The 25,994-nt window shown below is 41.3% G+C and overlaps 1 protein-coding gene across 8 annotated transcripts in view; it reads right to left on the reverse strand.

Moving 5' to 3' along the window:
- Positions 1-25,994, reverse strand: part of SLC23A2 (solute carrier family 23 member 2) — a 57,766-nt gene that overhangs the window by 24,462 nt on the left and 7,310 nt on the right. For 4 of the 8 annotated variants that reach the window (XR_011136484.1, XR_011136483.1, XM_068920817.1 and 1 more), the window contains exons 2-7: positions 18,205-18,308; positions 11,940-12,077; positions 8,999-9,285; positions 8,024-8,122; positions 2,761-2,877; positions 1,397-1,554 (exon numbers count right to left, since the gene is read on the reverse strand). Coding sequence is in view for 6 of the 8 variants with exons in the window: in XM_068920817.1 (XP_068776918.1) it covers positions 1,397-1,554; positions 2,761-2,877; positions 8,024-8,122; positions 8,999-9,130 (506 nt within the window). In the remaining 2 variants the exon portion in view is untranslated. The other 4 variants (XM_068920815.1, XM_068920814.1, XM_068920816.1 and 1 more) reach the window with 4 other exon arrangements.

The raw sequence follows: 25,994 nt of genomic DNA on the forward strand, positions 1-25,994 counted from the left end.
ATAGTAACCAAAGATTCTGTCAGAAAACCAGAAGCATTGGGGAAAATTTGGAGATGAAAAGCTGATCTTTTACAACTATAAGTGATATATCATAGGCTCTGCCTTCTTCACCCTGTTGAGATAACCTTTCCACACACACAGATTTTGTTTCTTAGATAAATCTTCAAAAACGTGGGAGGCATTGGTCCATTTTGGATTGGAATTCCTAAGTTAAACTAAACGACCCATGCGTCATTCAAGTAGTTACATGAGGGCATGCTAGTAACGATATGCACTTTTCTTCTGGTATTATTTATCTTTCTCAGTTTATTCAAGAAGATGCAAAAATAACTCTGCGGGTTCTATCCATTCCTGGTTGTCACAGCGAGAGTCAACAGAAGTTTAAGTAAACATTACATTAAACATCTCTCTGCAGTGTTTACTGCAGAACTGCCATTCTTAAAATGAGTTTTAACCTCACATTAATACAACTTACAATACACTTTTTACTGACATCAGATTATTACAAGTATTACCAACCCCTAAATTCATGCCTGGCATCCTTCCAGGGAGACCAGACCAAAGGATACTTACAGGCATTCCCATAAGACTACACTAACATATACGTTTTCTTCCCAAATCACTGAAGGATCCTTACCTGCCACTTGGGAGTTAGCTAACAAATAACAACAAGTACTTTGCTTGTATTGGCAAGGTAACGCTCAGAGACGCTAAATTCAGAGAATAAAAGTCACCCACATCCTTTTCTCAGTGTGTGTGCACGTGGTGGTGGTTTTTTCTGAGGGACAAGAAGTTCAAGGGTTCAGAAACAAGCTATGCAGATCACTCACTCAAGACCAACTACGTTTGAAGACATCAAAGCTGAAGGGTAACCCATCAGCTTTGACTACACTTACCTTGTGGCGTGACTCCAAAGACCCTACCACTTTAATTCAGCAAGCGCTCTACTAAAATAAAACAAGCGCACAATTTGCTTTGGGACAAATCCCAACAACTTAGATTTCTGCAAAAAAATAGTATCCTTCAAGAAACTAATGAAAATATCCTAAATAGTCTCCCTTTAAAAAGGCATATGATTTTTTTCTCCCCCCCCCGAAACACTTCTATCTTCTCTATCCTCATGGTTTTCTCCTTCCTCTCCTTCCTTCCCCACCCGCCCCGGCTGTATTTTCTTTCCCTTGGAATGCCTTCTCTCATTTCAGACCCACCTTTTTTTGGAGAAGCTTTCCAAAAGCTTTCATTAACTGTCCTGTACTTGAACTGCTATCTCGTATTTCATGTTTTTCCTTTGGAAATAGGCTACTTCTTGGATCTCAGACTACATCCTGGAAATTCCAACATAGGCACAGCCCTATCATCACCTTTGCAACCAGTAGGAACAAGTTCTGGATCTCACCTGCACCCAAAAGTTGTTTGTAACAACGTAGTGATGCCCACACAGAAGAAAATGGTCCCAATCAACTGGCTGGTAGCCCACTGGTCAAATCCAACACACATGGCATCAGCAAGCAAAAAGGGCACTGCTATAGTTCCACTGAAACATGTTAAGTAATGCTGTGAACAGAAAAATGGTTTGTTAATACTTGAGCCAACATTTAAAAAAACCTGTTTTATGACCATCCTTTCTTTTACACTTGATCTTTTTGCTCTTACGTTATCCGCCAGGTCTCTCATTTCCTGGCTCTAAACATTTCTTCTAGCATTTTACCTTCCTTGTTTAGCTAGCACTAGCTTGCTGCTAATGATCTCAATTTATGTAGGATAAACTAGGTTATTTACATAGCTACATGGCTACTGTTCTTGATGACGGAGTATCTAGGTAACCGTGCTGAAAGCAGCTTCCAACTTAGAAAAGCAGATAAATAACTCCATTCATTTTCAGCCATGTGAAAGACCATTAGCTTACAAATGAACTTAGAGCACACACAAACCAGGCCGCACATAAGTGCACGAGTACCAGAAACTAGCTACTCATTAATTCTTCTTCTATCCAAGTACAGTAAGTAAACAAACAACAGTCACCATATTCAACATCCAAGTAAAAATTTAATCCTTACAGAACTGTCTGCCCTTGACAAAAGGCAGGAATAAGAAGGATGCTTTGGAATTTATTTGTTTGAGGATCTCAACATACTTTACAGATATTAACAAATTCTCAGCATTCCTGTGGGATGGATTTTTATTACCATTCGAGAAAGAAAGAGATGAAAAGAGCTGTTCCACTTCACATCAAGCGAGTGGCTGAGCTAGTAGTAGGATCCAGCTCCCTACTACAGTCCTTGTCACTGTAGAAAGCACATCGCGCTCCAAAAAGGGTACAGGACTTGCCCGCCCCACTTATCAGCACGCTTACTGGTAATGACTCCATGACAGCGCTATCGGGCTTGCAGAATTGACACAGCTACAGTAGCAGCTTTAACATTCAAAGTGTCAGCACTAAACCATTCTCTCTTTCCATCTTTTAATTCCAGAGGTGGCATATGTCACCTTCTGAAGCTTACCACTTAGCATTTGTTCACTTAGTTAACTAAGCAGCAGCTTTAAAAACTAAGTGAATGCCACAAATGCACATGCCAGCAGGCAATAATATAGACCATCAGCAATACAGTAACTTTGCCACGCGAACAACTTCAAAAGAAATTGCCTTATCGCTTTCTTCAAACGTTTGAGAGCGTGGGAAGACTAAAATCACCACATACGCAAGCGCACAACAAACTTTAAAAAGCATTGAGAAAACATAACATCTGTTTTGAAACATACCTGTAACCCCAAAAATATGCAGAGATACCAAGGAGGAACATCTTCAATAGTGTAAATCATGTCAGTTCTCTGCGCGTCTAAACTGCCGCTGCTGTCCAGTGTCTCTGCCAGAGAGCTCTGTCAAATTGGGGGGGGGGAAGGACACAAAACACAACCGCAAGTTAACGTTGCATGAGAATAAAATGAACCGTCAGGCAGCTCCTCAGGCCTCCCAGAGCGGTGTATTGCTCTCAAGCAACATCAATATGTTATAGCTTTGGAAGCCTTTTACCTCCAAGAGGACGAACCATCCCCTGCTTGTTTATGCTAACACAACAATTGCTCGTTTATGATATAACCGATCTGTCAGCCAAATGGTGCCGTAAAAATGGGACCGTCACGACAGACTTGTTTATGCAAAAAAGAAAGAATTGGAACTAAGGAGAAGAGTCAACAATGACTATTTCAAAGTAAAACGGCTACCCTTGCATAAGGGACATAAATCACAGGCAAGGAAGTTCCTCATCACAGTAGTTGCTTCCCAGCTTAATTCTTACTCAATTTCGGTCTTGGTTAACCATTTTTAGCCACACAACTTATTATTTTTGCTTCCACCCTGAGCTAATCGTTGTAACTGAATACATGCCCAGCCAATTTATAATAGCCAAGTTAACTTCCTCCAAACCTACAGGAAATTTAAGACAGACCACATTCTGGCCTTCTTTACAGCTAAGTGGAATTGTTCTAACTGTCCTGTTTTCCAACGCCTGAGAACAATACACAATGCTCTGAAGACCTAATACCAACAACAAAAGCAGGAGGAAGTATCAGATTTTATCGTTTCAACTTAATCACCAAAAAAAAAGAAAAAACCCCTTATGTAACTACTGTTCCGACCTAATCCATGCCAGGACTAAACTCACGTGAAGTAGCCTTACACAAAGGCTGGGAATTTTGCCAGACTTGTGATTTTGCCTCAAATGGTCTTTATTCCTTCAAAATCACAACACATCCACAGATTATTCTTAGATGATTCTCTATTTGGTTTATCATCTACAAGGTCAGAGAAACCTACTGACCCATAGCATTTCCCTTTCACCTCCAGCTCCTGTTGAGAAAACAAATGCAACCGGCTACGCATGTTAATTCAAATTCAGGGAGCGTCAATTACCACACAGAGCTGCAGAAAAGATCGAGGGGAAATACAGCCACGTTCACTTTTAAACGCTGTTAAAACACCCAGTATTTTGCTCACCAGGATTGGTTTAAATACAGTATAGCTCCAGAAGAGTTCAACAAGGGAAATTACTCATCGCACAACCCAGCTGGCCAAGTAGCAGCAGCAACGTTGCATTTTCATTGACCAAAAGAAAAAAAAAATTAAGGAAAAAAAAAAAAAAAACACGCACACAAACAAGACCCCTACCCCACTGACATAATTCACTTAAAGAGAAGGAACGTGAGCTTTAAAGCTTCACCTCACCCAGGAGGGGGAGCATTTAGCAGCAATAAACTTGTACGTGTTTTGTCTCCAGCTGGAATTTACTTAGCGCAAAACACGTGTATCCTCATGTCAACGCACGTAAACGTAAAGCCAACCTAGGGCACAAGGTGGCTGACCCAGGAAGATAAACAGTAGGAGGGAGATGCAACAGCTGACGTAGTTACGGAGAAACAGCAGGATATTTACGGTCCCTAGGGGCTTCCTCTAAGGACCTGTTCAGGAAAATAAAGATTCACCCCGAGAAGCTATTGCAACGCTTCCTGTTGTTATAAAGCAGCTTTGTTTAACTTCCTCCAGAGACTCTGTGTGTAAATATACACTGACACATAAGTGTATGTTTTATATATATATTTATGTGCATTTACACACAAAACCATATACATACTTATATAAGCTTGCCCTGCCCTCTATTTCAGTGCAACAGATGCACCACCTGAAAGCTTTGCTCACCAGCGGCACGGTTTGTTTATTCAATATTTTGACTAAAAGGCCATCGTTCACTTTCAGAAAGGCAGAGGTCTTAACGGAAGAGTAAGAACGGTTACAGCCTCTCCCTGTGAGGCAGGACTAGAGAAGTATCAGCTGCTGCGTTCCCCTTACGAACCACGTCGGCGCTGGCTTGCTGAAGCCACCCAGCTAGCGGCAGATTAAGCAGACCAAACCATGGATAGCTCCCCACCCGACCGGAGCGGGGAAAGAAAAAACCCCTACCGCAACACGCACAGGCGCAACCTGTAATAATCCTTCCGAGGACCGAGGGAAGCGGGATTGTCAAAGTCCATGATGTTTCAGTGCCTGCCTAGAGATCGGAGAGGACGACCTGCTTCTACTGGAAAAGACTCGTCCAACAAGTTTTAGTCTTTTTTTCATTTGTGATCGCAGACAAACGTAGGCATAAATGTAAAGAGCCACAAAGACGGGGCTTAAGAAAAAGTCAACGGGCCCACTAATCCGAGGGATGTAGAAAGCTCTTTGGACGTGGATCAACAACTGCTAAATAACGTAAGCTTTCCTTTCGAAAGGGACGTTTCCAGGTCTTCTAACAAAAGAATTTCAAACTTCAAAGCCCAAGTGACATAGCAAAGTCTTTCTTACGCAGCACCTGGATCGCGGCAGCTGTTTAAAGCTTTGTGAACTAGCGGACTAGCGAGATGAGCACTGCTTGGGCCGATTTTACAATTACTACTTAGAACGCGGTGTAGTGATAACATGGATCCCCTTTCTATTTTAATCGTAGGCAGCTGCAGGTATGCTCTTCATCTCTTTCTCAACTAACGAGACACACAGTTTAGGTCAGCAGAAACACAGCTCTGCTCCTTGCAATAGCAAGGTTTTAGGATAAAAAACACGCAGGATATTCCTCCTTCCTTCCCAACGCCAGACTTATGCTCACGCGGCAGAAGCAGCTTTCAACGTTATCAAACCTCTAGCAGATAAGAGCTAAAGGGAGCTGACATAAGAGCCCAAGACTGAGCAGCGGAGAGTCTAGGAATTAGAGGTGAGGTCTGGCTACTCAGCTGATAAGTAGTCATCGGCCCTTTCACATCTCAAGCCTGTGCCTACTAGTTTAATACTCTGACCGCGCACGGGTGCTTGCCAAGTGTCCCATAGCAATACGTTTTGGGGAACTGCCGAGAACGAACCGCAACTTTTTGAAAGAGATCTTGATCAGAGACTAATTCATTTCTTAATTGGTCACAAGCGGGACAACACAAAAGTGAAAAGCACAGAATAAAGGTGGAGCAAAAATGATAGGAAACAAACACGGAGGAAGCAAAACGCCAACAGTCCAAGAAGACGGTTCCGTTATAAAGCGGGAGTGGAAAGGACCAAGAGGAGACTGATGAACTGCAAGGAACCAGTAAGAAGCCTTTAGAGAAATAAAGAACTGATGACGCATTCAAATTAATTTGATTAAGCAATAAGCAATGCACTTACCGTTTATTTTGTAGGGATGCAGCGCTACGCTTATTTATCATGTGGGTAAACAGCTTATTGTTTGAGATAATTATTGCAAGACAATGTAAGCACTAGGCATCCTCCAGCAATTAATTACATTTCAGTTCTCTTTGTTAAACACTTTTATTCAAGGTCTTCCACTTGCTTTTTTGGTGAACGATATCTTAAGAGGAAGGAAGGCAAGAATAATCACGCTTCATGCACGCGCTGTTATTTTAAGTGAAAAAAACAGAGGTTTGGCTAGATTGGCAGAAATACTAGCCTCAAATACTACCTTAATACCTGAGACTGCTAATTGCTAAAGCCCCTCTTTTCACTATTCATTCATTTTAAGACACAGCAAAGGTTTAACTCAAGCAGACTTAGTTGATTAAAAGCTCACTGTCTCTTTAAGGCAAGTTATCATCCATCATTCACAGTTCTGATCACATACAGCAAGTGGAAAGGAGAAAAGCATACGTTTGGAAAAAAACAGGCCATGAAGACATGCTTTAATGTCTCGAGATCGCCAATCTAAGTAAGTTGCACAATTTCATCCCAACAACTTTTGCTCACGGCTTTTATCAGATGTCTCTTTCTATGCTAGTCTGAGCATGGCCCAGTATCAGCCGCCAGGCATACCAGCAGGTCAGCGGTTGGGCAAATTTGCCCATTAAAATATTAGCATTATCCAAACGGTAGTAGAGACGTATCCAAGACAAACCTCTACATACAGACCATCTGCAAGAAGGGAAAGTCTAGATCAGACGCACACTGCAGCGTTTATAACGTCCTTCTGAAGTGTAACGCTACAAGATCTCCACCAGAATTACCCGTTTGAGCTACATTTTAAATCTGAAATTCAGGAGTGAGTTTTTAAGGTTCCGCATTTGAAAACCTTAACTACATCCTTTGATATCATCCTGGCTCTAGTACAGCTCAAATAAACAAATGTAATGACGCCCTTACTTGAATCTAAGAGTGGGGTTTCTTTGGTTCAATTGGTGCATTTGAAACACTCTGCTGAATTGAGGCAATTCTGAGACAACATCACCACTAATCAGTAATAAACATCACAGAAAAGGCTGCATTTCAAGTGTATTGTAATCCTATTCCTTACTCTAAATAAAAGGTCAGAGTCACACCTTCTCTGTTTGCAAGATAATTATTAAACCAGGCTGAAGAATGATGGAATACTGAGGAGAAAAAAGCTTAAAAGTCGAAACCAAACCAGTCTCACTGTAGACCTCACAGGGTCTTTCTGAACAGCTAGGAGATAACCATTGCTACCTTATGAAAAAACGTCCCAGGGTTTTTATTAACCACCCGAACTTCACTCACAAAGCTGTCAAAAAATAAGCAGCAGCCCCCTACTTGGAAAAAGGATGAGAAAATTAAGTACATGATGTTGGAGCTTGGAAAAGACTGGTTGCACCGGGGATGACCCTTCTTCAGAAGGTGCTCAACACCACCAGCTTATTTGCCTAAAAACAAAAAAAGAGTTAACGACTGAAGAACAGAGCAGAAGAATCTCATTAGGGAAATAGTGTAAAAGGCCAGCTGAAATGAAGAAATACCAAAAACTGCACATTATGAATTCAGATGGTAGGTCAAAGTGCATAAACTGTTCCTCATGTTTGCTGAGTCACCGTCCAAGTTCTGTAATCACATGTGCAGCCAGAGGAGTCATGAAGGCAGAACTGCCCAGAACCTGATGTGAACCTGCAAGTCAGCAGGTTTGATTAGAGAAAGGAAATCACAGTCAAGTAAAACTAGCGTGAACAAACGCCAATACTGAAAAAGCAAGAATGAGTTCTGACATGGAACGGAACTACTACATACCTTTTCTGCTATGCCATTTTCTGTAGTATAGATCGCCATCAACTCTGTGTCTTCCGTATCCTGATCACCACTGGATGTTGCTCCACCATTTATCACGACCTTAAACACACACACAATAGTAAAATAAACATCTTCTCTGCAACCACACCTGATGTCAAGTACAAGAGGAGGAAAAAAAAAAATCCACGGATAACATCTGCCTCTTACATTTTAGAAAGTTTTTACATTTTGTTAGAGAAGATAACAAACATGGCAAGCAATCATATCTAGACCAAGTCTAGGAATGCCACAAAAAAAACTTGAAAGATCACAAACAGCTCCTTCAAGACTGGACAGCGTCTACTGGAGCTGGAGAGAACCAGCAGCAGACTGATCGGAACAGTTCTTAAGAGGCAGGTACCTACAATGGAATGATATAACTGAAAATCTAAAAAAGCAGAACAAGAAAAGAAGTTTTGTTTGCTGTTGCCTACTACTCCTCTTGCAGTCAGCTGACTCAAGGCACACTTCTCTCGGGGCTGATGCTTTCTTAACCATGAAAGTCAATTCTTCTAATCACAAACTGCCTAGGGAGACACACGTTCTGCAAACAGCACTTGACATAACCATTGACAACGTAACAGGTCACAGGTTTTCAGTTTCAGCTGACTTGTAGAAGTGACTTCCGATCCTTTAGGTAACTCAAATCTGAGCATTCGTCCAGACAATCAGGAACTTAACGTATAGGCTATTCTTGTTATTTTAGTCCTGGGAACCAGAGGATCACAATCGCTTCTGTAGAACCAGATAAACGAGCAAACAAAAAAAATATATATCTACATACACACGTATCTTAAAAAGGGTAGCAAGTGACAGAAGAGAAGGTAATATAAACTATTTGTGTGGATAAAGGTTTTGTGCAGCATGACTAGAACTAAGAACTAGTCATTGATTTTTATTAAGCTTGATTATGTGTTTTTTGGATACGTTACTTACGGGCAGAGTGAAAAAGGTGGGATGTTTAGATTCATCCTCATATTTGCCTTCTGTTGAGCCTCCAGCCTCCACCGATTTTGAAGCGGTATTCTTACCAATCCCCATCGTTTCCAGAATGTCAAGGACTTGCATATAGTACCCAAACAGATGCTCCTCAAGATGACAGGCCAGACACTAACAGGACTAGCTCTTATTTAAACCACAGCACCTCTAGGAATTAGAAAAGCGCCGAGTAATCCAGCTGGAACATTAAGGTTGTCCTTAAGTATCGTTAGCATCAACGGCCCCTAGAATCAAAGAGAAAAAAAAAAAAAGATGAATTAAGTTTTTCATGATTAGCTAAGAGGTACGTATAAAACCCGCATGCCTCACAAACTTTGTTCCCCTTCATGCTCAGCACTCACCTACTTCTATCATTCCTTTTTATGATTTGATAATTAATAGACTACATTTAAAGATAAAGCTGATGGTATTTTAAATTCAGGATTGGAATACTGCAGTTATTCTCTTGTTCTCCTCTTGTGGTCTTCACTTATTATTAGCATATTAGAACTTCATTTTTTGGTTCAATCTCACTGTAATTCCCACAGAGCTTTTTGGAAACAAAATAATTCTGTACTTCAGCTACGCAGGGACGTTAAAACAGTTTGCTATTGCACATCCCTTGCAAATAATACTTACACTTTGTCATTAAAACTTGTAGACCTGTTCATGAGTTTGCCTCTGAGGAACAAAACCCCTCCTTTAAACATCACTTTATTTCTAAATAAAAACTTTCCAAGCAGCTTACACTAGGTTGACAGTGAAGCACGCTTCACGTCCAATGACCTTTCCCAAACAGACAGACGCCCCTTCTGTTTGCACACCCTAACCAAAATGATTCCATTTTCTTGAGGGACTCACAAAGTTATCTGCCTGACGATGCAGAAGCCACGGCTTCAGGATAAAACCCAGCCTGCCTTTTAATTAGTACCACTACTGTTTTGGCACAGGAAGAGGAAAGATCATACAGTGTACTGATCCCCTTTGTTTTACCAGACGGGTCACTACAGGATAGTTTTCCCACGTTTGCTCCTTAAAATAGATGGGTCAGTCCACAGCCATTCACGTTTTTGCCATTTCCAAGACTCGGAAGCATGAATTCACAGATTTGAACACACACTTCCCACAGGACAGCATAACAAATGCTGCAGCAAACTCAGTTTTGCAACCTCTGGTTACTGAAGTCCCATAGAGCTTCGGAAAAGAAAGGGCAGTTGCACACAGCTAAAGATAAAACAAGCAAAGCTACAGGAAAAAGTGCACAACAGACCTGAAAAATGCTCTTTTCAAAATCAGAGCGCGACATTCTCAGCAAAAACAAGAACGTATTTAAGCAGCAAAGCTCACTGCACACTGGTGTTACTTCAAAAGCAAGTTAATGACATTTTCAACCAAATTGCTGGAGGCTGAAATGCAGTTAATGGATATTCAAAAAACTCAGAACGTATATAATAGAAAAGCAAAAAGCAGTTTAAAAGAAAAAAAAAAATCCCTTCCAAAATACTGTCCAGGAAAATGCCAGCAGCTCAAACGTCTACTGTAATTGCAAAAATAATTAAACTTGACAAAATCCCCTCTGCTAGGGGCAATTTAGGACTGTCTGAAAAATTACAGAGTACTAATATTTTAGAACCTCTTAAGAGCTGTTAATTACCCATTTGCTAGAAAATTCTGGTTACTTGAGGTGAAAGAGATATTAATCTTTCAAAGTGATTTAACTGTTTAAGAGAGAAAAATATACATACATAAGAATTACTAGATGGGCACTGAAATGCCCTTGAAGCATTCCTAATTAAAGCAAAATGGGATGGAAAGCAGTAGCTTCAAATAAGGATTTAATTAAGAGCTGTTTTTTTAAAGTAAATATTAAGATAGCATAAGTAACCGCTTCGTGCTTGAACTTAAGACTAAAGGAGAAGACTAGTTCAAGTACCTACTATTATAAATATCTTTCTGAAAAAAGGCATTTCCATTTTTACAATAACCACCTACTTCCACTTTGAAAATACAGATTTCCAGGCACAGACAGCAACTTTAAAATTAGTTTGCGCACCAGGTAACTGAGGGTACCTCCTCAAAACTTTATAGCAACCCTAGTCCCAAATCTGCCTGGGCAGGTCTGAGAAATGACATGAACACACAAGAGAGAGGAGAAAGAGAGACTAGCTAAAGGTTTCATTGGGGGGGGGGGGGGAAGGAGGGGGCTGTCTTTTTTTGAGGGGCTTTGTCCATTTTTTGCGTAGAGACATGAGAGTTTTTCTCCCAAGCACAAAAAAAAAAAAAAAAGAAAAAGAAAAACGGAATTTGCCTTTTTCTTTTAATGTAGACATAAGCCTCCAATAAGAATAGTGATGGGGACGGGCTTGACTTAACTCTGGTAGCTCTATCATCTCGGATATCAAAAGAAAAAGGGAAAGGTCTCCATTTCACATCCCAAACAAACGCAGCCATGCCAGTAAAACACTAGTACGAGAGTTATACCAGCAGGAAATCTGTCATTTTGGAGATGTAGCTTAAGGTGTTCTGGCAAGATAATCTTCTTAGCTAGCATTAACTAGCATCTCCACTGATGCACAGTAAAGAAGAACTTCTAATCTTATCTTGCTTTGCAGTGCAAAACACTAAGACTGCTGTCTTCTCAAATACGATGTGATAATTCCTTGTGAATTGTTTTTGTGAAGTACATCACAAGAGCACATAAATTAAGTGCAACTTGTGTACTTCTTTACAGCAGAAGCACAATAGCAAGAACAAAGTGATTTTGATCTCCAAGATGAGGGTTCCCAAATGATAGCATACAAGCTGCTCCAAATTAACAGGCAAAACCAGTCTGATCTGCTACCTCTTCTTAGAGACGGTACGCTTGCGCACACATACGCGCACACATGCTTATACGTACCTGCGTCAGGCTGCGGGGTGTCCGAGGAAGACAAGGAGAACAGATTTCCAAACCACGCTTCCGGTTACTTCTCCTCAGCAATGAAACTTGCGCTTAATGGCACAGGTGCTAACCACAGGTTTTCAGAATAGTTGTATTCTACAATCAGAACCGCCAAGTCAAAGCAAAAGCCTTCAGGCAGCCGATCAGGTCGCCCAAAAGCGTATCATTCTCCTTTATCAGACCTCTCATCCCACCAACCGACAACAGCTAAGCAAGGTGACTCAGACCTTTTGTAACCACCCGTACCGATTCTAACCCATCAGAAGCCGAAAAGCAACGTGTCAAGAGAGAAAATGCCTTTGACATTAGGTAAGTACACACAGTACATTTGATGCAAGGCGGCAGATAATTTAATGTAAACACGAGAAATGAAGTTTCAACCAATATACTGATTAACACATCTCACTGTACCAAATTACCTTCGATACCTATACATGATTAACTCGGGAAGGCTAGAAGCTGACATGGGCTCACAATGATTTAGATAAAAGTTAGTATTTACATAGACAGCCTACTGAATGGGCATGGCCAGATACAAGTTCACAGAAGGCAACGGCTACTAGCTGATTCTCAGAAAACGGGGAAAGGTCGCTCCGCGTCTTCAGCACGCTTCTCCTGAGGTTGGGTACCATCGGGGAGAGGAGAGACAGCTCCAGAAAGGTTTGTCAGCATCCAGAGCTTGGGAAAGCAAAGGGCTGGGGAAAACAAAAGCAATCTGACCTCCAGACTGCAGCATGCTTGGGGCAACAGGGTTTTGTTGTTGTTGCTCGTTTGTTTGTTTTTTGCATCCACACGCAGAGTCAATTTGTCGGCTGCTGTCAGACTGGCAGCTAGAGAACAGAGAGGCAATGCTCGGCTCAGGATATACTGTTAATACTATAATGCGTATCTCCTGACATTTTCAACAAGCAGACCTAGAGATTAACCCTTTGGAAGAAGCTTAGCTGACCCTCAAGGTCCCCATGATTGTCTAAAACTGTCTTCCTGAACAAAAAGGGTATTTACAGTTTGAAAGCACCTCGGTATGAAATGCTCAATTCACTCAATTCCCAGCTTTATCACAATGACGTTCGACCCTAAAAATTACTGTTTTTACAAAGTGCTAGCATGATGCAATTGTTTTTCCCAGAAGCTTTCAGAGGGAAGCAGCTTCATGCGTTTCCTTATTTGGTCAATTCAAAACAAAAGCTTCCTAAAGCCATGAGGGTCTTGACAAAATTTCCACTGGATCTAGCCTGAGAACCACTAAATTTCTATCAACTTAGCCAGGCCCACCACGGAGATGTCAGCACAGATATTTTAGGCTTTCCACATCAACTGTCGCAGCTGCGTTGAGAGAACAGGAGAGCGCTGACCCAGCACACAGCCCAGCAGATCAACACTAGCAACAGGCCCAGAGCCTGAACACAACTGAAGTAGCCCTGAATCCGTGCTTTGCACGATGGGGCCGTAGCACTTCAGAACTGGCACTAGATGCCCTACAACCACAGCCACAGAGAGAAACCACTGCAGAATCACAAGCGTTTCCCTGCTCTGCAAACAGCAGAACAGCCTGCAAAGGCTATGAAAAGCAGAAAGGGAAATCGGCCACTTTGTGATTGCGGTCTGCTGTCTCGATTTCCCTCAAACACCAAACGCTGGTGGGGCAAGTCTAGGGCACAAGTAAACTCTGACCGAAGAGAGAGTTAAAAGGAGAAGCTAGCTAGTCTAAACAGTATGCGTATGCTCTCCTTGGCCAGGAGGATCTCGGACTTACTTGCGTTCCTGCCTCCACATTCGTACTTTGTTAACCTGGACGGCAGGGTTGAGATTTCCATGACCGTCATGCTTCCCAGCCTAGCAGAAGCATCAAAATGGAATTAACTGGTTAATCAGTAACTGCGGTCCTCTTCTCTGCATCTCCACAGGGGGAACTAAGCAACTAACCTGCATTTGGTGGCTCCACGCTGCTGCGCAAGGGAAATTTGTGTAGAGAGAAGGACAACACTGGGGGTTATAAAAGAAACTGGTGATGGAACAGCAAATTCCTTGGAGCGTGCGGATGGAAAAGCTCCCAGAACTACTCCAGGTAGGTATGCCACCTGGTGAGCACATCACGCAGCCCAGAGGAAAGAGCAAAGCGAGATCCAACACGGGACCCTCTTGGCCTTTACAGATGGCTGACGAGCCAGAAGAGCTCTGTCTGTAGCATACACTAAGGAGATCAGAATCAAATTAAGGTGATAGCTTAATTACAAACTCCAATTTATTATTTTTAGTTAGCTGTCAGGCTTATGTGAACATCAACTAGTTTCTCCCGCAAGCAGAGATGACGCTCAGCCAGAAGTTGTCCAACCTTACAACCAAGGTTAACTTCACCAAAATTTTAAATAAATTCAAAACCCTTAAGGAAAATAAGTACTTTAGTACATCTGAAGTCCCACCAACTCCAAAAGCAGTTTCAAGTATTTGGCACCTCTGAAAAACAAGCATACTATGTGTCTACATACAAATCAAGATATCCTGTAAGCCTGAAAACATATTATTGCCAATAGACACGAGGCACAGATGTGGAAAGGAACTTTGACTCTCCGCACTTAGGGATATTTTATGGTCAAAACGCATCCAGTTTGGAAACGGAGCAGAACATACACCCAGTTTTAAAATCCTCCTCTTGATGTACCTGATTCTACGAGTGCTGCGGAGCTATTTCCGAAAAGGGCACGCTGTGGGACTGCAAGTCAAGATAAATTGTCAATTCCTGTAGCGTCAGACAGCTATGGAAATATCGAGCCAGTAACAAACGCATGGCATTTACATTGTTTAGTTAAAAAGAAAGAAAAAAAAAAAAAGAAAAAGTGCATTTAGGGCAAGTAGTTAATACTACTGTACAGCAATGAAGACATATAAAGAGAGAGAGGCTGCATTCTGCAGGACAGAGCTGCACACAATTTGGTTGCCAGCCGACATTCACCAGGAGACAAGGAGGAAGGGGACAGGCAGACACACAGCTGGGATCAGCAAGAACGTATCCAGGGAGATGCCGATTGCCCCAGAAGGCGGCAGGATGGATGCCAAGAGATCAGGGAAGTTTTGAAAGAAATGCCTTCACCAAAACACTGCAGACTGATTAGGGGAACGGGAGCACTTCTAAACATTCAAGACCGGCAAAGCGGACAATTATGGAATTTTGTGGAGGCTCCAATTAGACAAGTTTACTTACAGGGTGCAGCTATCCCTGGCCAGGCAAATGATTAAAAACAAAAGCAAGGCAATTCCCAGGTAATTATGGAACAGCAGCTTTAGCCAGGTTGTTATTGGCTCTAGTTAAGCCAGTGGCGCAAATTTTCTGTTCTGATTTTGTCCCATTAAAGCATTAAGAAACAAAGACTCCTCTTCCTGTTATTAAACACACCTGGCCTTCCATGCATTAAATCAGAGCCACAGGCATTGTGATTTGTATTTATACTCACCATCACCTTCCCAAGTCCCGAGTTATCCCAATTTTCATACTAGACCATCCTTTTAGGGCCCCTTTCATTCTCAGCCTGCCTGCCATAGCCATTTACACCTACTACTTAACAAAACAAATATATTAAGCCTGAGAAATTCAAGTTGTTAAAATGAAGCGGTGCTTTATCAGAGGAGTTAAAAAGAAATATTAAAACCCAATTTACAAACGATCACAAGAAAGCATTTAACATCTAGTTTGCTACTCCAAACGGTCCAAAAAGTTGCTTGCTGCTTTCCTACAAAGCAAAAAGGTCCTCCCTTTTTCCAAAGGATTCATCAACATCTAACTCATCAGCAAGGCTAATAAAGCTCAACCAGTACTTGACGTGATGCAGTCAAAATACTGTCTACAGACCCACAACCGCAAGTTCAATTGCCTCTGAGCATTGGCCGTGGGTATTACGTCTCAAGATTGGCACTTAGATACAGCTCCTCAGAGGTCCCTGCCCACAAACCGTTCCAGATACGTAGGTGTGCCTGAAGGGCATTTTCTTCAACCTTGCAAGGGTTTTTGACTGTCTTACAGACATGGAAAAAGCTGCGTAGCACCTACACTTCTGTTGCTACATGTAAAATTATCTTCCTGCTTCGTCCTGAAGTAAGGCTTTTCCCCAGGCTATTTTGTAACTGAGCCTCTCTGGTCAGAAAAATACTTATGATTAGTCTTTACCGTGTGCTCCTTGCATCCAGAATTCCTTTCCATTAAAGGAAAGGGCACTAAAAAGATATATCTCTAAATGCTACAGACGATTCCCCCCCCCCCCCCCACCCCAATGAAGAACAGCTACATCCACACGTATAAAAGAGAAATGTCTTTCAAATTCCTAATGCAGCATTAAAAAAGGCACCATTTCCCTTTACCCACGTTAGAGGTGGACACAATATTGCTAATTATGCCAGAACTTTCTAAAAGTTGGCTTTAAAAAAAATAAGATTTAAAGATTACCACAAGGAGTTTTGGTCCTGAGTTGGTTTCTCACTTCAAAGCAAGCCTTCAAAGTGCAAACATATTCTTTCTTTGTAGGCACTAATGAATTTTTAAGTAGGTGGTATTTTGACTGCCGTCCAGAGCAGTGCGTCTTAACAGTTGACCAACATTAGAGCATGTCTACACAAAGAGACACAGGAAAGTTATGAGTTCAAACCTTCTCTTCATTTCAAGTACATTAGTTAAATCTCATTAACTTCCCGTGTGAATGAGCTTGTTCAGAAGCGGCCTTAAATCCAACTGAATGAAATATTTAACAAAGGATCATACAGCTTTTAAAAACGACATCCTCAGTTAATCAAATTTATTTTTTTATTTTTTTTTTTTTTAGAAGAGCTAATTTAGCTATACTTCTGAATAAAGATACCTGCAACAGGAGTATTTCCAAGAAGCGTAGGTCAACCTGAACGTTGACCACATTTGGTTAAATCGGTATTTGTCAAGCTGTTCCTTGCTTATCTTCCACCCCACTCCTCTCTGTATTTATTGTTCCAACAGGCAACAGGTTTGCCCAATTTCTGTGCAACGCGCGCACCGCTCTCCGTAAGAGTTTCAATCTGTATGCAACGCTCTGTATTAAGAGTCCTAACGAACGACCAAGAGAGAAGTATACAGAACAAGCTACAAGACTGTATTTCAAGAAGTATAAGCAAAATCTAGACGATGCAGTTTTACAGCTTGATCTCAAGTGACTGATATCAAATGACACCTTTAATGTTCTCAAGATAGGAACGATGCCCACAGTAAATAAAAACTAAACGCCCGAGTTTTCTTTACGAAACATATTACCACTTCATGGTCTTACTTTTAGCCCAAACACCTCCCTCAGTGTTTATGGCACAAGTTAATTCAACTGAAAATAGTATACAGCCTTTATAGTTTCCCTGTGGTGCATTAATAATTAAGAATTCAGATACCTCCACATTATTATGGACCTTAATACACAGTTCATTAAGCTCCTTTACTGCACTCAGAAAGCGCTCTGAACACACACTGGTTCTTTTCTCAGCTTTCTTTGTGCTTCTCCTTGGCACTTTGATGTAAGCTACTTTTATCCAGACCCTAATCACATTAAAACAAAGGTGAAGTTATAGACTCATCTAGGAAAAATTTCATTTATTAAACAAACCTGGGTAATGTGCCAGCCTTTTCAACCCTGAATGTGAAGTTCCTTTCCTAAGACTTAAGCATTCCTAAGTCTACTTTTGAAAGAGATACTCCTGGCCTGAGGAAAACGATTTTAGTCCAGTAAGCAATATAAAGCCTCCTAAATGATTACCCGCTTTAACATTTGTATTATACTGAGTTCTTCCACTAAGCTTGACTTAAATAAATACTTTCCTTCCATTTAACATTCCTAAGTTCCAAATCTTCTAAGTAGGATTTCCAGAAACTAACCAAGATGCTGCACTTCTGTGGTCAAGCATTCTTAAATCCTGTTTTTACTACCAAAACCTCATATAATTTTCTCCCATTTTGAAATTTTAAAGCAACCAAAGTTCCCAGGTAAACAGGAAAGAGTGTAAATACCTTTCAAATCTCCCCCCTTTACAGCAGTAACAAAAATATTTTTAAATGAAAAACTAAGTCCTCAAATCCTTAGTGTATTGAAATTGAGCTATTCAAATCTTAAGTGTGGCACGATTAAGAGTTACTTCCATCTTATGATAATAATGCCCGCACTAAAGCGGTTGAGTCTTTCTAATTATCCCCAGTAACACGTGAATTAAGAGCAGCTCTTACCTCAAGAAACCCGTACTAACTTCCAGGGCTCGTCTCAGTCAACTCCTCTACAGCATTTCTTCCAGCCTACGCAAAGCGCAACAGTTCAAGCTGCAAGTTGCAGTCTAAAAGGATGCAGACACAGAGAAGAAGGATTTTTATAACCTGTTGGGCTCGCTACCTTGTATAACTGTACTTTGTCCAATCAAAATCTCCGTGTATTACACAACAGCAGAAATACAGGAAGACACCATACGGTTTTAAGCTGTTACTACATGCTTCTGCCATAGTTATGAAAAGCAAGTGGACAGACAGTATCTCTGAGTAACGGCAGAGTGCGTACAAATCAAACTGAACAAGTTCAAGTGTTTTACATAACCTGAAATACCACACACAGAAAACCCATCAGAAGAGACGGACCCAAAAAATCGAGTTGGGCAAATATTTACACGCCTAAGAGCTGCGACGAGGACAGTGGTTTTCCTCCACCCATCTCCACAACAAACAGTTTGCATTTCTATAAACCTAAGTTGTGCAACTCGCAAGGAAATATTTTTGCTAGCAGTTAGCCAGTTTTCCGCAGCAGCGCCCCATCTCAAAACTCACATCTGTAATACAAGGTTAAGCGTTAAGCATCATTCAGCAACCTCTCAACACGTCAGCGTGCTTGCAGTGCCATCAATGAGACACCTTCACTTCCTGCTATCCTACGTGCCAGCTAGGAGAGGCCATCGCAAAGGCGGCAGCCAGCTCGCGGACGCTGCCCACCTACACACGCAGCGTCCCCGCTACCGTCGCGCTCGTGAGACGCGGGCCGAGACGTCCCACAGCTCCGAGGGCAGAGCTCGCGCTACCTGAAACGCACCTTTGGAGCCCAAATTTGCAAAGGCAAAAGACAGGCCAATGGCGCCACCTAGCTCCCGTCTCCTAACGGGCAAAGTAAGCATTACGCAAGTTTAAAAGTTCGTAACAGACTGCCAGAACTTACTCGATTCTTGCTACTTCAGAAGGGACAAACTTGAGTTGTGCATCACCAGCGGATCCAAAACTGGCATTGGCCCCCTTTTCCTCAACGAAGGAGCTACTGAACAGGGCACGTTTCACTGAAAACTGATAAAACTTCTTACGTGCAACGCTACTTTTCCATCATTTACTAAGAATACAGAGAAGCTAGCCAATTATCTCCACTGATTAAGTTCTATGTAATGTGTGCGTATCATAAAACTACACTGTGTTCCAACATTTAATCTTCACCGCAAAGAGCGAGATGTTGAAAAGTTACCTCCTCCACCGGCTCCTTTTCTGGTTTTCAGATTCTTTGTTACCTTCTGAATTCCAAGCGTTTTCGCTGAAGTCGGCCCACAGAGACAAAACATCTCATTTCAGTACAAAGAAAGTTTACAGTCCTTAATGCAAGCACCACCATCTCTGCAGTTTTAATACCACAAAAAATAAACTGCTGCACCACAATTTCTCTAAAAGACTGCTCGCCTACAATACTTTTGAAGGAACACGACGGAAATCCTTTCAGATTCAAGTCATTTGATCTGCTCTCAAGGAGCTACAGTACTAAGTGACCAGCATCAAGAAAAAAAATGAAATATATTACCTGTTTTACAGACACCTGCCTTTTGAATTCTGATGTCCAGATTTTTTTATAGTTACATTAAAACAGACTCAAAGGCTGCGTGCCTTGAATATCAGCATCCTAAGTATAATCGAGTTCTCTGCAAAAAACATTACTTCAGTATCTGATTACACAAGAATTGTATATTTACTATACAATTAAGACCACTCGGGCCAAAATTCACGACCACTTGGTAGAAAATGTCATCATTTAAAAGATTTATTTTTTACTTAGGATTTACACTGAATAATTCAGTTCAAATAAACCTTCTACTAAGCTGGATGCCTTTGCTTAAAACACAGCTTCCATAATCCACAGTTCTTGGACAGGTCTAATCACAGGTCGCTTGGTTTACTTGTAGTAAATAGGTAATTAATCACTGCTGTACTTAAGATGAATGTCAATTTGAGATACAACTCTTGCACCCAGTTTTTTCAAGACAGCGGAGCATCTCACAACACATCTGCAAACTCTGTAACGCTGTTCAAGACAGGAGGGAGCAAACCGATGAGGTAAAAAACAGAAATGGGGAATTTTTTGCCTTAGTACAGCATTCTTAATCCGCTGGATCACGCTGTCTGGAATCAGAAGAATCCGCAAGATCAACTTGCTCGTCAGCCAAGTCAGTCCTCAGCTGACCCGCTACGCTTGCAACAACGGGCAAGCGCGCAGGGGAATCAGAGGTTCATTTTACTTACCGTACTGCAAATCCATTGGGAAGCTATAACTATTGCTGCATTTTATTGATGGAAGTGAAATCATAGTAGACAATTTATCTTGCACTACTTTAGCGCAGGAAGCAGACTGCCGGGATGATCTTACAGAGCCAGTCATCATTTTTATTACCTGCTTAATATTTGAAATTTAAACTGATGGGGGCACTTCTCTTGCTCGACAACGTTACTCCTAGGAGGAGTTCACTTCTGACTATTACAAGAAAAATCCAATTTTGTACCTTCAGCTCAGGCATAGAGCTTTCAGTTTATGGATGAAACAAACACTTCAGAGAGCCCTAGTCAAATTATAAACATTTGCTGTTAGACACACATTGGTAACTAACTGACAACTTACAGGCAACCTTCTGAGCTGGAGTATTTATTCTGAGGCTATCCTTCATGATTTTGCTGCATTCAGAGTTACAAGTCATCTACTCCCGCCGTACTGAAAGCCGCATTCTATATATTTAAGGATGGTTAATCCATCACGATCAAGACCGATAACAATATGACCCAGTAATCGCAACTGCCCAGTAACCAAATCACTCCTTTGAACCTTCATACCTTGGCGGGTGATAACAAGGAAAACAAACAAGACAAAAGAAAGGGCAAGTCTGATGCAATCACTGATAATCTGTAAGGAGAGGTTCTCTGTTCCAGAACTTATCTGTTTACAAAAAGCCCAAAAAAAAAAAAAAAAAGAGGAAAAACCACAGTTCTGGCGGAGCAGATATTCAGCTGCTGGAAGACAAGGTTTTCAGAAAAAGGCACATCGCCTTTGTGAGAACACCCTTTTCATCGGCAGGGTGAGGAGGTATAGGATGCCTCGCTGGCGACAGCCAATCGAACCTCTCTACTGCATTTTTGGAGCAGTCTAATTCAAGTATTCTTCCCAACAAAGTCGTAACAAATTTGGAATTTTTTATGTCAACGAAGAGATTCAATTTATATAGCAGACTCCCATGAACATCCTCTAGAATACACTTAACGTAACACAGCAAACACAAGAAAAGAGCATCGCATATTAGTAGAACAAACAGATCCACTTCCACCCACGTTTTTAAACAGCAGAAAGACAAAGCCATTAAGTCTGACCTTATAGAGGCACTTATAAATCCGCTGAATTATAAACTTGCAGGAAAAGCACTTATCAGAAGACACCCTTTAAGACAAAAACATTCAGCGCTCTCTTCTTTCATGCTGCTATCAAACACACACAAAGAATTATTGAAATTGCTTTGAAAGCTTACCATTTAATTCAATGAATGATGCATGGTCCTGGCTATTACTTACGTGTGCTCCTTGTACAGGACTCAAGGCATTAAAACGCACATCCCTCTAGTCTACCAGAAAGGATACCTTGAACCAATCCATACTAAATGAAGCTTCTCTTTTCCAGCTACAGAATGCCGTGCCTAGCGCTCAATGTTTTTTTTCTTTTTGAATCCCAATTTTAATCTTAGAACTCTTCCGGCAATTGCATATTTTTAAATACTCACACTCAAAAGAAAAATCCAGGTCCTGAGGAATTGGTCAAGCCAGATCTATGCTGCTTCTATATAAAGAAGAGATCACAAGATGGAAGTGCCCTTAAAAACATCTATGGACTTCCAGACAAGGAATGTAAATCATTTTCAAGTTTAAAAAAAAAAAAAAAAAAGTAGTGAGGCCCAAGTCATATGCTCTAAAAGCACAGATCAAAGCACTCCAAAATTTAGCAGAAGGAACGTACTTTTTGTGACCTGTTATTGTATTCACCACGTCCACAAACTTGAGTCAGGCGCCTACATCTTTCCTGCACCTCCAGGTACGTTGACAGTTGCTTCTTAATGCTAGTTCAAGCTCAACTCATTTTTCCAAGAACTGACAAAAATAAAACCTGTTTATTGGTCAATATAACACCATGTGAGGCTGCTGACTGCAACCCTTAGAGTGTCATTACCTACAAGTGATCCCAGATGCTCCAGGAAAACACTGTCAACCTTGACATGTTTAGGAGAAGGCAGTACAGCACCCAAAATGAAGCACGCGATAGCTCAGCCAAGGGAGCAACACACATCAGAGCTGACCTAATAAGCCTAAACCTAAAAAGCTAAAAAGTCAAACTCTGCTATTTTACTTCCCACCTACAACTTCAACCCCTTTGGCTCTCATAAATAGCACAGCAGAGGAACGTTTCTAGGTGCGCTCACGGGTTCTAACCGCAGCTAACGAAACCCACGATGAGCACAACAGCTCTCACCGACCCATTCAATGCCACAAATAAAATGCAGTGGGGATATGCAAATTTATATTCTAAGTCTAGACTTGAAACATCTGCCCATTATGCCCGATAAGGCTGCACTTCTGTCATTTTTTTCCTGTTACCTTATTTTGCTCTTATGATCAGTGAGTACACTTACGTTTTAGCTTCCATATCTTATTTGTTTGATTGCAAAGGGTTCCAGAAGTGTGGGCTAGATCTCTTAAAAAAAAAAAAAGACAGCAGACTGATCTGGTTACAAGCTGTGCAAAGAACTCAGAAAGTTCCCTTCTTTAATGCAAGTTACTCCTATTTTCATTTGCTAAAGGCAAAACACACCCCATTTGTACAGTTTTGAACTCTATACGCTGTTTGCTCAGATGCCTAAAAAAATCCACCCGCACTAAACAGTAACCAGCCAGGTAGAACACGCTAGCTGCAAAACGCAGAGTTTTAAAGTAAAGGGAAAGCAAGCAGATAGCCACACTTCCGTTCAATGGTCTTGGCATCTCATTCACGGTTCAGTAAGCAAATGGCAAATACAGCTTCACAGCGCTGCCCAACTGCTACAGCGACAGCAACTCCTCCTCCCACCGATCCCAACCTCCTTCCTCTGAAATGGAAAAGCCCTTTTAATCTTCAAAGCACGGCCACGAGTCAATCTCAAACTTAGCACGCTTTTTAATTTTCTTTTTAATTATCCACTTGGGAGAGTTATGCCCTCCTTGCTCAGTGACCTTTCATTCCTTTAAGATTATTTCAAGAAATCTTTCCTGGGAATTATCAGCAAATTTATACCGCTTGCAGAGGACAAAAATGTTGCTAGGCTTCCAAGCATTGAGGGGGAGAGACAGAATGATTCTTCACGTGCTTTGGTGCAGGCAAGCTTTTACTGTGTTAAACGGCACTGTTAGTCCTGCAGGCCAAGGATCTTTTGGCTTCAGAGCGCTGACTGCTGTGAGCGCAATTGTGATGCATCTACTACAATACCCACCCAGAAGTAAGTTGTCGCAACGCTGAACGTTACAGCACCCAAGTCCCTGCGCGGAGCCAGCCCCTGGAACAGCGAGATAAGTTCCTTCTGCTCAAACTGGGGCTCTTCCATGGCAAAGGGCAGGGCACAATTAATTAAGCCATCGCTGCGGAGGTTTTCTTACCGATAGTTGTTGACCAACTGTCTGTCCCACGGGCTTTGGTCACAACGCGTAGCATGGTTGGCCATAGTCATTTATCCTTCCGCAGGAGGGGGGAAAAAAAAAATCAAGTAATTACAGCCACTAATGATTTATAAGTTGCACCAGCACTACTTATTTTCTGCCCACACACTAAACAACTGTACGCAACCCTGCATTGTATTCCCACACGTTAAGCCAACCAATTACTAATTTATTAATTTCACAACAAGCCTGGAAGCATTTATAGAGAGAGGCTTGTGTCTAGCCAGACTTGCTCATTAAATTCCCATGCTCATATTTCAGATAGATCTAGGTGAAAGTGTTTACATATTCCGCAATCTCGATCTACTCCCTTCTAAATCTGCATTCGGGAATCCTGCTTGCTGCCCGAGAAGTTCACACGGTAACACAAATTCAGACGTTCCTGTCGCTGCACAGGGACGATCAGTAAGAGACAGGAGGTAACAGGGACCTGCTGAAACGTAGTGGACCTCTAGCCTGCATGCTAAGATGAAGAGATGCAAGATAAAATTTAGCCCAATAGCTGGGATTTTTTCTTTTTCACACCTAAGCACTGAATTAAGTACACATCAAATATATATAAATGCATTAAATATCCCTACAAGCAATGAAAAGGTTTAAGGTGGCTCTATGTGAATTCTTCTCCAACTTAAGCGACAGAAATTGAGCAGTCCATTTAATACTGTACTGATCGCTCAGGAAATCACAAAAAAGTGCAATATTTTGACAGAGTTCAGATTACTTACAATAATATTTATAGCAGCTACAGTTTATTGAAAGAAAGCTTTCTCTTTTCAGCAAGACAAGTGTTTTATGCAAAATATTTTGGCAACACTTAATGGAATACTTTTCTTGTGATTTTTGCCAGTAAAGCAACACATTTGATAGCCAACGTACTGTGGTTTCAATATTGTACCTTATGGGTTTCTTCATTTTAGCGTTAGGACTATTATGCAGATGTCTGTATAGCACCACTAAAGAAAAATCACAATTATTCTTACTTAATTGGCATCACTGAAAACGCAAGATTTCTTCGCAGCTACTATTTGGAGTGATATCATTTAGTTATACATTCGGCCCTCAAAATTTTCCGTTTGAATAATTAAGAGGAAAAAAGACCAATACAGATATACTCTCCTTTGAAGATACCCACATGCTGTGCTGTCGCCATAATAAATCTATTACCTGCCGTTCAACAAAACATTATCCGTCACAACAGCCTCCAGAACAAAAACAGTAATTATACTTGGATCTTAATACACTGACTGCACTGTTCGGCAGTCTAAGATTCAGCAGGCTTAGAAAGTAAGGAACAGCACAGCTAAGCGCTATTTATAACAGGACTAACACCGATCATAAAACCTTTATCAAAGCAGAGCAGTCTAGGATGAGAGGTCAGATACTTCTTTGGTTTTACGCTCATCTACATTAAGAAACTTAATAGGAGGCTTAATTGACAGCTTTGCCCTATTAGTGCTTTTTAGGAAGATGCTTAAAGCTGTTTGGTCCCTTCCAAAGAAGATGAAGGCTCATTAGCAACCAACGCTCACAAGTACTCAGGGCTCACCATCATAGCAGTTCCCCTTCCACACAAGGGGCTTCTGAGATCAACGTTTTTATGAGAAAGATCACTCACCATCTCAACTAGAGCTGAGGTCTCCTTCCTTTTCTTTTTCTGATATTTGCAAACAAAAGAGACAGGCAGTGGAAATGTCAGCTTGTTGGAAATCCACTGCGTAAGAGCCTGACTCAAGAGTTTATAGACCTCTGTATGTCGCTAGGCATCCAAGAAAATTCAAGCACTCGGGCCAGTCAGCACCTGAGGTTACCATTTATACCATTCTATTTTTCTGCTTTGACATTACCACGCTGTTCTCATTCAGTTTTCAGCTTTCCCCAAGAACAAATGAATTCAGTACACTGTTTTTGTTATGGTAAAACAGAACATTTGAGCATTAAAAAAAAAAATTCAAAAAAATCTATGTACTTTGCTTGTTTTAAAAGCGTTCTAAATGGAAAAACAAACCTAC

This window comes from Struthio camelus, chromosome 27 (genome assembly GCF_040807025.1).
Source record: "Struthio camelus isolate bStrCam1 chromosome 27, bStrCam1.hap1, whole genome shotgun sequence".
In the NCBI taxonomy this organism is placed as follows: Eukaryota; Metazoa; Chordata; class Aves; order Struthioniformes; family Struthionidae; genus Struthio; species Struthio camelus.